The 11,807-nt window shown below is 40.0% G+C and overlaps 1 protein-coding gene and 1 long non-coding RNA gene across 2 annotated transcripts; one reads left to right on the top strand and one right to left on the bottom strand.

Moving 5' to 3' along the window:
- Positions 1–798: 798 nt before the first annotated feature.
- On the bottom strand, positions 799–2,023 carry LOC143517556 (uncharacterized). Its single transcript, XR_013131978.1, has 2 exons — positions 1,771–2,023; positions 799–1,382 (listed from the first exon to the last, which is right to left on the bottom strand). It is a non-coding gene; the product is annotated as an uncharacterized LOC143517556 (long non-coding RNA).
- A 533-nt stretch (positions 2,024–2,556) lies between these two features.
- LOC143517555 (uncharacterized) lies at positions 2,557–11,121 on the top strand. Its single transcript, XM_077010213.1, has 3 exons — positions 2,557–2,689; positions 5,916–6,009; positions 6,762–11,121. Exons 2-3 carry the CDS (start codon positions 5,916–5,918, stop codon positions 10,400–10,402), a joined length of 3,735 nt encoding a protein of 1,244 aa, XP_076866328.1. The 5' UTR covers positions 2,557–2,689; the 3' UTR covers positions 10,403–11,121.
- The last annotated feature ends 686 nt before the right edge of the window (positions 11,122–11,807 follow it).

Below are 11,807 nucleotides of genomic sequence, written 5' to 3'. Positions count from 1 at the left end.
GCCTGGCCCACCCAGGCCCGCCCATAGATCCGCCCCTGGTTGTGTGCTGTAAAGCTTCCAGTGGTGGCTGTAGTTCAAACTTGGCAGTCAATGGCATACTGTAATTATCATGCATGTCTATACATTCCTGTGTTCTGTGAAGTACCGTACTTTAAATGACCTTTGGAACCTTATTTTGAAATTTTTTAAAAAGCACTGCAATTTTATATAGAAGGGAGTGATAGGGGGATGTCCCCACCCCTGTCTCATGATAGGTAGGTGATAGGGAGATGTCCCCTCCCCCTGTCTCAACACCTGTTATGATAGGTAGGTGATAGGGGAATGTCCCCACCCCTGTCTCAACACCTGTAATGATAGGTAGGTGATAGGGGGATGTCCCACCCCTGTCTCAACACCTGTAGTGATAGGTAGGTGATAGAGGGATGTCCCCACCCCTGTCTCAACACCTGTTATGATAGGTAGGTGATAGGGGAATGTCCCCACCCCTGTCTTAACACCTGTAATGATAGGTAGGTGATAGAGGGATGTCCCCTCCCCCTGTCTCAACACCTGTAGTGATAGGTAGGTGATAGGGGGATGTCCCCACCCCTGTCTCAACACCTGTAGTGATAGGTAGGTGATGGGGAGATGTCCCCTCCCCCTGTCTCAACACCTGTAGTGATAGGTAGGTGATGGGGAGATGTCCCCTCCCCCTGTCTCAACACTTGTAGTGATAGGTAGGTGATAGGGGGATGTCCCCACCCCTGTCTCAACACCTGTAGTGATAGGTAGGTGGAATGATGGGACCAGAGGCTGGACACAAGTGGAGGAGGAATTTAATGTTAATGAGGTGACACATGTCTGAAGGATTCAAGCTGATGACCCTGTGTTTGACTTATTGGTACCAGTGGAGGTACAACAGGCCTTTCAGGTAACGATTACCTTGAGCAAAACTCAAAATACAAATGGAAAATAAGACAAACATACAAACAGGAAGCCGGTTAATAACTTGGTAAGTCTGTCCTGATGTCCTGATGTCTTGTGTCAGGAGTGGTGAGATGAAGGCGTCTGTCGGGTCAGGACGCAGGGTTTGGACGCTGTGTCATGCGACCGCTACAGGAATCTTGGTGTTGAACTTCCCTTTCTGGATCCGTTGTTTTTCTGCGTACTCTTTGTTCCGCTGGGCCTCCTGCACTCTCCTCTTCTCCTCCTCCCTCTGCTGTCGATCTCTTTCTTGTTGTTCCAGAGCTGCTTTCTGCCTCATCAGCTCTTCCTTTTCACGCTCGAGCTGGTTGGCCCTGTTCTGTGCTCGTTCTTTATCCCTTTTAATACTACTGTTATCACTGCCCATTTTGGAATGACTTACTGTAGACAACTGATGCTATATGCTGCAAATGACTGACCTGTAGAGACGAAAAGACAATGAGAACTAAAATGATAATATATCCCAGGATTAGTTTTGTAGTTTTGGATTATGCCTAAAATAATATCTTCATTTTGAAATACATCTTTCTCAATTTGCATATAGGCTTTTACAAAAGTGCCTTAAAGGACTTTGAATGAATAAGCCTGACTTCATGTCAAACGAAAACAAATAAGTAAAAATAAAAAATATGTTTCGAGAATAAATATATAATAAATATAAAATTCCACCATAGCAGCCAGATGCCCATCAACCCCACCCCCGATTTTCGATTCTTTTACTTTTACGATTATTTTATTGCTAAATTATGTTTTTAGATATTACATTATTGGGACAACAACCAAATATGGTATAAGATATACACTTACCTTTTGTCAGAAAGCAGAAAAGTAAGGTGTGGCGTTTTAGCAGAGTCCTGCACCTCACTTTGATCTGTTCTGGTTTACAACGTTGGCTGATCTGAAGCCCTTCAGCTCTAAGCTTGTTTGTCGAAGACTGAAGTTGTTGCGCGACGTTTTGTAGGAAACCACGTGACCGCGCATCACAGCCGAATGCTCAGTGCTGTGATGGGTAAGTTATTTAAGCCCCTAAGCAATTTTGGGTCATAGATTCTGATGTCCTTTCTTGTCCAAACAGGTTAAAGTATGCCTTATTAGTAAATCAGTAGCCCTAGAGTTTTCTATAATTCTCAGTAATGAATTATGAATAATTTTATCTTCTATTTCATGTGACTTAGCTCGAAAATTTCCCGAGCCTATATTTGTTACTATCTTAAGGATGTGCCCATGGACGTTTTAACATTTTAAGTTTCACAGATTGACGTGAAAGCGTATTTATCGCCCCTTTTAACCTACGGCAGTTATAATGTTCTCGGGTGGATGAGTTTCAGTTTTCTTGTATGGTCTAAGAAACTATCTTATACTACTATCAATTAAATTAAACAAAAGTACTATGAATTAAACTATAAAACTATATTTAAAAATGACTTAAATGTTGACGGTTCATGAAAAAACTGGCTCCCTGCATCTTTAAATTTATTCGTCTTTAAAATCCTTAATTAATGAAGATCCAGGAGTTGCTTGTCACATTTATTAATATATTTGCCAGCATGAAATGTAACGAAGTGCGAAAAACGAATTTTCCTTCATTACCATTTACAGTGAAGTTAAACTGGAGAAGGTGGGGCTTTTGTTCCTAATAAATACCGGCTTCGCTCCGCATATCTGCCGACCGGAGCAACCGATGCAGAACGCTGGTGAAAGTCTAACGTCTTCGTGATAAAAGAAGGTAAGACTACTGAGACGTATAGCAACTCTAATGGGGAAAAGAAGATCCGCATTGGAAAATCATTATTGAAGGAACAAGCTGTTCTTAAATTTTGCAGGAAAAGTTAAAAAGATCCATATCTGTGTCCATATGAAGTAATAATATCAGCATACATTCAAAATTTCAAAATTCACTTAAATGTGGGGACTTGCCAAATTGTGTGAGGCGTAGGCTATACAGTGAAAGATTTACGGGTTATGCTGATGTAGCATGTATCTCGCCTGACAACTTTTGACAGTCTTGATAGTTTTTCTTACATTTCTTCTTAATGTTCTATTTCTAGATTTATTCTTCTCCCATCGCGAAAATAGAAATATAGGGCTATATTTTATAAAATGTAGATTTTCAGTTGATCAGTTAGAAATCGGAAGAGCATTTTTTAAGAGAAATGAAAAATTGTGGCAGCTGTGATTGTCCTAAAGTCAAAGAACACTTAACGGCCTTTGTTTTATTGCAAAGTTTAATAAAGTTCCGAAAGAATGGGCAGGTTAGTACACTCACAGTTAGGTTAATAGATCCACATATTAACACAGCAGTTGTCAATAGGTATATTTAGCCTAGCTGTTAAATAATTTTATTTCTTCTCGTAGAAATTTGCGACCTCAGAAATGTAATTATTGCTAGTGGTAATTATAGCACACCGTTTTAGATTTGTTTGTATTTTTCTTGATATCATAACCTTATACATGTGAAAATGTTAGGCCTATTTGCAATTCAGTTTTTACTAGTAAAAATATTTTTTGTTAACATTTCATTGTTAATAGCGGAAACAGAGTTATTAATATAAAAATGATAAGAATAAAAATTGTACTATTAATATTATTTTTTCTAATAGTAAATATTATATTTACTATGATCTTTATAGTATAATATTTTATAATTATTATATTTCTATTAGCGGGATACCGCGCACACCACCTAACCTATTATGAGTAACGTGAGCAGGAATTATGGGGTGGACACAACCCCCCCGCACCCCCCAGCGCGCACACACACACACACACACACACACACACACACACACACACACACACACACACCATCTGCGCCTATATGGTTCATAAAGTTGTTTGAGAGTCTGATTGCTTTTCAGTCCTCCATATCTGCTGATGTGCTAACTGCTTCATCCTCGGTTCAGCGTAGAAGCAGTGTAACTTTAGGCACCATGTAGGACTTCCGTATAAATTTAAATAAACCTATACATTTTGGGCATTGTGCTGTTTGCATTGACTATTGCATAATTCTCTCAGTTGTCCAAAGGTCTGTATTTTACATAAAAATTATATTTTTCAAGTTGCAAGTATCACAAAGTGCAAAAATGACAGTATTAATAAAGTGCATGCACAAAACCACATTTTAAAACCACACTAGTTTGAGGATTTAGTTTACACAACTCCTTCTGCAACATGCTGCTAGAATATGTGACGGGCGATGAAAGTGCAGGAAAAAATATAAAGAACCATGCCAGTCTCGATGGGAATGAAATGATAAAAATGTGCACTTAACACAAAACTGCAGTCAAAATGCAAAACAATAACCAGTGGTCAGCTGGTACAAAGACAAGACATATACAGACAGACGACCCTCAGGCGGTGAGCTCCCTAATGACTACAGCTCCCCATGAGGGACGTACACGTAACACCACAACACAGGACAACATTTACATTTACATTTACGGCATTAAGCGGACGCTCTTATATCACTACTAAACTACAGGAGTCAATGTCATTACCTAGTGTTTTGCAAGTTAAACGTTTGCCAAGAAGCACAAATAACCATAGACAGACATACAATTTAAGAACAACGGCAAGTGGTATCTGCCGAGTTAGTGCTCTGTTAAGAACTCAACAAACAGGTGAGTCTTCAGTCTATGCTATCTTCAAGCGTAGCATTACACAGGAGTTTATACTGTATGATGGTTTCTGTTCCTCCTCATTCCCACCCACCTCAGGTTTCTGTTGTCTGAGGTGCTCAGTAAGCACTTCATCACTTGTGGTCATCTTCATCTTCATCACTCGTTGGCACACTCCTTGATGTCACTGGCTTCTGTCTCCTCCTTTGGCCACTTTATGATACCAGCAGGGTATCTGATCACTGATGGATTGCAGGTCCTTTCCCACCTGTCAATCAGACCTTGGTTTCATTATTGCATGTGTTTGTTGTTGTGCTTTGTCTAGTTTCCTCGTCCCCTGGTTGAGTTCTCCACCCTTATTGTGATCACCTGTCCCTGGTTTGTCCTGTTATTAGCCTGTATACTGCCTTGTCATTGTTTCATAGTGGTAATGTTGTATGTAGCTTCATTTATTCTACGCAGCCTGTTTATTTGAGTCCATTTGTCACGTAGGGCTACGCCCCCCCCCCCCCCCTCTCCTCGCTGTCACTCCGGTGTCTCTGTTCCTCGTGTCTCTGTTGTTCCTTGCCCGTTAGCACCGCCTTGCTTGTCTGTTGCCCTGGTTTCCCTCTGTATGCCACGCCCTTGTCGTTATTGTCCTCACCTGTGTCTTGTTTAAGTGCCATGTATATATAGTCCCGGTGTGTTCCTAGCCCTTTGTCGGTTATTCGTTCTCTGGTCTTGTTTTGAGATTCTGCTTCTCCGTTGTTCTACCGTGTTTGGTTCATTGTGGTTCGGTGTTCTGTTGTGTTCTTTTGATTCTCCGTGATCTGCTCTTTGTTCTGTGTGCCCTGCTCCATTTCGTGTCTGTCTTTATCATGCCCCTGTACGTGTCTAACCTGGATGGCTCTCCCGTTTTGACCCCTGCCTGTGACTACGACTTCGAATATGGAATTGCCCATAATTGTGTCCGCCTCCATGCTCCGCAGTGCGAACTCCGTTACACCGTTGTCTTATTAGTTTCATAATTTTCTTAATTAAGTGATCAATTCCATTCTTATATTTGTAATTTCATAATTACTGAGAAGTTACTACTTATATACACAGTATATACACAAGCACGTTGCTTGCACAGCTGGTGAGGGACCTCTGCCCAAAACGTCCTCCTGTTTTTTTAAGAACCTGCTCTGTGTGTGGTGGGGGTGAGTGTGTGTGTGGTGGGAGTGAGTGTGTATGTGTGTGTGTGTGTGTGTGTGTGTGTGGTGGGGGTGAGTGTGAGTGTGTGTGTGTGTGTCTTCCTTTGTCATTTTGACAATACACAACTAGTAAACTAAAACCCTGTGCTTTAATTTACAGATGTCTGCCTCTGAGGTCATGGAATTGGTTGGTCTCGGAAGGCCGTTCCAGTTGGGAATGTTGTATGATTGTCGTAGAGATGCACTTATCCCAGGTACAGAAACATTTCATAACAAATATCTTTGAAAAGTTTTTGTTCTTTTGCAACAAAAACAATAGAAAATGCAAAACAGACTATCATTAAAACTAATCTTTTTGTTCCTTAAAATCAAACAGCAAGTTTGCCTAAAATTCTGTAATTTTATATAATTGGTGCATGTTATGAATATAGATTACATACAAAGAAATAATATGTAACAGTTTATAAATATATAATATCATTTTACTATACTTTAATAGTGTATTAGCATAATCATTAAAATAATATTAACATAATAAATATCATGAATTTCATAGAAATGTATTAGTACTACAAATTAAATACATTGATTGGGTTATGGTTATTTTATCAATTTCAAATGCTTAATAGACTATAATATATAGGATCAGGGACGTAGCAGCAAATTCTGGGCCCTGTACACTCTCAATGTCAGTGGGCCCCTATAAATGCCAGTAAACGAGATACATGAGCAAAATGTATCTAATCCCTACTCGGGCCCTGGGTAGTCAGGTCCACTTTTCCCCCCACTTCCACGCCCATGGCCAGGATGAGCGTAGATATATTGCGATTTTATTAATAATAATGTTTTTATGTTTTATAGTTATATTCATTTATATCTCATTCATCACATACATGTCAGTAAACATATGTAGATAGGTAATTGGTAATAACACCTGTGACAATGAGCTGCATATAAATTCAAGTTGCTCATTAATTGTATATGTCATGTTGTTTTCTAAATATAGGAATCACACTCTGGGATTCAGAAGTGCTGAAGAAAAACATAAATGTGAAGCCACAACCAAACACAGACTTTAAAATCTTCGCATCAGACTCCAGTGAAGCCAAGTCATCAGCTCTGAATGTCACTGCCTCTCTTGAGGCCAGTTTTCTCGGTGGGTTAGTCAGTGTGAAAGGGTCAGCAGAGTTCTTAAATAACAAGAAAAGATCTACGCACCACTGTCAAGTCACCCTGCAGTACAAAACCATCACACGTTTCGAGCAGCTAACGATGGACCATCTCGGAACTGGGAACATTAAACACTGTAATGTGTTTGAGGAGGGCTCTGCCACTCATGTGGTTACTGGCATTCTGTATGGTGCTCAGGCATTTTTTGTTTTTGAGAAGGAGGTTTCCTCAAATGAAAACTATCAGGATATACAAGGAAATCTACATGCATGCATCAAAAATATTCCTCAAATATCAATTGAAGGAGATGCATCTTTGAAAATGACTGAGGCTGAAAAGCAAGAGAGCAACAAATTCAACTGTACCTTCCATGGAGACTTTGCTCTGGACAACAACCCAGTGTCCTTCCTTGAAGCCATGAAGGTTTACTCAGAACTTCCAAAGCTTCTTGGGGTAAATGGAGAACGTGCTATACCTATGAGTGTGTGGCTCTATCCCCTGAAAAAGCTGGACTCAGCAGCTGCTACACTGGTTAGGGAAATTAGTGTCAGTCTGGTGCGACGTGCCCGCCATGTCATTGATTCTCTGGATGATACTGACATGCAGTGCCAGGAACTGATGAATAATGATATGGCCAATGTGTTCACTGAAATCAAAGCCAAGCTCAGAAAATTCAAAGACATGTGTTCAGAGTATAAACTGGTGTTCCAAAAACAGCTCTGTAAGCTTCTTCCGTCTATAAGAGGAGGAGGAACAGAAGAACAAGAACTTGTGACTCTACTGACCAGTGTGGAGAGGTCTCCTTTTCAGGGTGCTCTCATATCTGCCTATTTGAAGGACAGAGAAAATGAGATGAATGTCCTCAGGTCATACCTGGACAGAATGAAAGGCGTTCCCGTGTTTTCCTCCAGTAATGATTTGATAAAAGACATTCTAAAGTCATCTAATGACTATGTGATAGTTTTTGCTTTCACATCTCTAGATGAGCAAGACTCACTCGTTTCTGACATGACGAAATTCCTTAAAGAAACATCAGAGAACCGTGACAAAATTATCACATATGAGCCCAGCTCTCCAAAGGCAAAGCAGTGGTTCTGTGGTGATGTGGCTACAAAAACCTTGCAGAGTGTACGACTGTTCGTAGAGTTCAGGGAGGCCAACCGTGAAAGAGTAAATGTTGCATTTTGTATTGCATCAATCCCAAACAAAGACAGCGTAGCCTCATCAATCCATGTTTATGAGAAGGGTGCACTGCTGAGTTCGCAGTATGAACTTCCTTCAAAGCCACCTGTGCCAACCATCATGAATGCAGAACATGACCGTATTCATCTGGAAATCAACAAACCAGCACATGGTATCAATAATGTGGAGTCCTACATAGTCTTTTACCAAACAGTCCAAAGTTCACAATGGGTTAAAGTGAACACTGAGAGTAATTCCACTCAGGTCACTATCAAGAACTTAGAACCAAATAAAGAATATCGCTTTAGTTGCCAGGCTGTGTGCTGCCCAGGGGTCAGTCTGACTAGTGATGCAACGACATTTTTCAAGACCCGCCCATGTGGCCCTCCTGGACCTCCCAAAATGAAAAGCGCAGTGTCAGATGAGATAACAATAACTTGGGACATTCCTACAGCCATTGGAGAGAAAACTGAAGTCATTGATTATCTCATAGAGTACACACAGGATAAGACAGGTAAACCATGGGTATCTGTGACCTCCCCAAAGAGAGAATGCACACTGAAGAGCCTGAAAAATGACACTCCTTACACAATAAGAGTTTCAGCCAACTGTGGGAATGCAGGACTGAGTCTCCCTGGTGTGGAGACTACCGTAAATCCTTCTGAAAAGTCTAAGAAATCATCATCTGAAACCAGGAGTCAGCTCTTCTTGGAGCAATCCTCTGTCGTGGAAAAGGGCAATCCAAGTGTTCGTGTTCTGAAACTTCAAAGCCGGTATAGTCAGAATGAAGGTGTCAACTACTGTGTCTTTGGACAAAAGGTGGAAGCAGCAAAAAACAAAGTGATCCTTTTGCTTGGAGCTACAGGTTCAGGAAAAACAACCCTCATCAATGCAATGGTCAATTACATTCTAGGTGTGAAGTGGGAGGAAAATTATCGTTTCAAATTGATCCATGAAATAACCAATCGTTCACAGGCAGAAAGTCAGACAAGTGATGTCACATCTTATGAGCTGTATAACCAACCAGGTTTTCAGGTCCCCTTTTCTTTGACCTTTGTGGACACTCCAGGGTTTGGAGATACCCGTGGGATAGAACATGACAAACAGATCACAGAGCAGCTTAAGAACTTCCTTTGTAATCCTTTGGGGGTTCAGCATATTGATGCTGTTTGCTTTGTTATTCAAGCTTCTCTTGTCCGCCTCAGTGCTACTCAGAAATACATATTTGACTCAATCCTCTCAATCTTTGGCAAAGATATAGCGGAGAATATAATGATTATGGTGACATTTGCACATGGCGCAGACATCCCAGCTCTAGAGGCCATCAGAGCAGCTGAGGTTCCCTGTCAAAAAAATAAAAATGGTCTCCCCACTAACTTCAGTTTCAACAACTCGGCTTTGTATGCTAAGAATGTGGCAGAAGATAAGCCTAATAATGATGAAGATGATGAAGATAACTACAGCGATACTACCAAACAGACTGAGATTACCTGGGGCTCTAACTTTAAAAAAATGAAGGCATTTTTTAAAGCACTGGAAGACATTGAAAGCAGAGATCTCAAACTGACTGTACAGGTCTTGGAAGAGCGTGAACGACTTGCAAAGTCCATGAAGGCCCTGACAGCTCAGATCAAGGCTGGTCTCTCAAAGTGTGCAGAGATTGAAAGCAAAAAGCAGTTGTTGAACAATGAGAGTGAGAAGATGAAGCAAAATGAGAACTTTGAGAAAGAGGTGGAAGAGGTTAAGGCGAGTAGATCCCCAGTTGCCTGCTTTACCGTGAACTGCAATGTGTGTTTCTTCACGTGCCACTCCAGCTGCTTCCTCCCTGAAGAAGATGCCATCAGCACTTGTGCTGTGTTTGATGCTGGGGGCAAATGTGTAATGTGCCCTGGAAACTGCCACCATTCCAACCATTTAAAGGAGAAAGTTATGTGGACATATGAAACGGTAAAAAAGAAACAAACTGTCAAGGAGTTAATGGATAACTTTATCAAGGCAAAGAAAGAGTTTATGTCCACAAATGATATGTTGGCTGCACTAGATAAAGAATACAAAGATATTTATTCCAAGTTGATGGACTTGGTTAAAATGTCTTTCAAGTGTCTTAAGAGGCTGGATGAGATTGCCCTGCGACCCAGGTCCCTGTCTGCAAAAGAGTACTTTGACCTACTGATTAAGACAGAGGAGGACGAGAAGAAGCCTGGCTTTGAGGAACGCATTGTCAACCTGCAGAAAATGAAAGAAGAGTTTGAAAACATGGAGAAAATCGCAGAAGGAGAGCGCATCTTAAACTGAGAGCGTACTGAAGAAAACAAATTAACTGTCAAGAAGATGTAACCACTATGGCTGGCTTTGTTGATTTATATAAAAAACTTCATAAAACCTAAGAAACTACTATAACATTACCCTGGTCCCACCTCCCAGATCCTTCAGCCTCCAACTTCTTGTCTTTTCCTCCACTGCAATTATTTAGACAAATTTTATAATGTCCAATTCATATTTCCTACATGAACTTATAAACCTGTTACAATGAATCATGAAATCAGACAACAGATAAAAAGATAAGTGGGAAAGGATTTTATAGACCTACAGATCAATGGTTTTGCTTTAATTTTTAAAAACGGATTATAGCATATATATGGTTATAGGGTGTGTTTAGGAGTGCATGTTGTTTGACTGCATGACAGACACCGTTATACTGTCTATGTATCATTTATACTGTCTGTGCATGGTAACAGCACTGAGTTTTCTCCTGTAACACTTCTTAAGAATAAGGGATCTATACTGGATCCCTCTGGATTATGCAGATCTAGGTTAGCACTTCAGAATTCTGGAATACATTTACATGATAAAAAAAATTACAGAATTTCTGCAGTCACACTTTGCTGAATCATAAATCTACTGTGTTCTAGTATAGTTGTTTTGAGTTCACACGGTAATGACAAATTCAGTAATTACAAACTATGTATACCTTTGTGTAAACAGATCATGAATAAACCTGAATTGATAAATTGCGGAATTGGTGTTTTCATTTTGTTAACTCAAGTAAAACTTAATTTTAAACATAAATAAATTTTCACCTTCTCTTGCTATTCCCCAACACTAACCTACACTTCTGCAACAATCTAGCGCACTGTACAACACATTGCATCAGGTGCAGTGTGTATAAGTTAGCTAATAATAGCTTACAGGTTTTGGTTACGTTGCCACTCACCCACTACACTGGAAGATAAACCCTAAAAAGTATATATGTGATGCATTCTGCTGTTGAATAAACCGAGTTATGGGTGAAATAGTTAATTAGGTATCCAACTTCTAAATGTCACCTGTTATTTCACACATCATCTAAAATTAGAAATGACTCATATGGTTATATCTACAGGTGATATTTTGCCTTTTCAATAACATTTTAAGGTGGAAAATTGTAACAAGAAACTGTCAAATTAGAAAGATTAGATATTAGAATTAGAAAGAGTCAAGTCACACGTGAATAAAAATTGTTATTGCGTTTTAACTTTTACTTAACTAGACTCTGCATCCCCTCCTTGTGGACAGAGAGACACTGTTCATCTATGCGCTTTCACAAAAATTATAAAAGGACATTATCCACAATAAACTAACGTAAAAAAGCAGCCTTCACCTCATGAATACACGAAGGTTAATTCTAATTACATGACTGGTATGGTTGAGTGTAATTCTT

Source organism: Brachyhypopomus gauderio, chromosome 6 (genome assembly GCF_052324685.1).
Source record: "Brachyhypopomus gauderio isolate BG-103 chromosome 6, BGAUD_0.2, whole genome shotgun sequence".
Classification (NCBI taxonomy): Eukaryota; Metazoa; Chordata; class Actinopteri; order Gymnotiformes; family Hypopomidae; genus Brachyhypopomus; species Brachyhypopomus gauderio.
This window is presented reverse-complemented; position numbering and strand designations above follow the sequence as displayed.

Coding starts and splice junctions, on each gene's coding strand:
- LOC143517555 (XM_077010213.1), top strand. CDS start 5,916: ATGTCTGCCTCTGAGGTCATGGAATTGGTTGGTCTCGGAAGGCCGTTC. Junction 6,010..6,761: donor TAGAGATGCACTTATCCCAG/GTACAGAAACAT, acceptor TTCTAAATATAG/GAATCACACTCTGGGATTCA.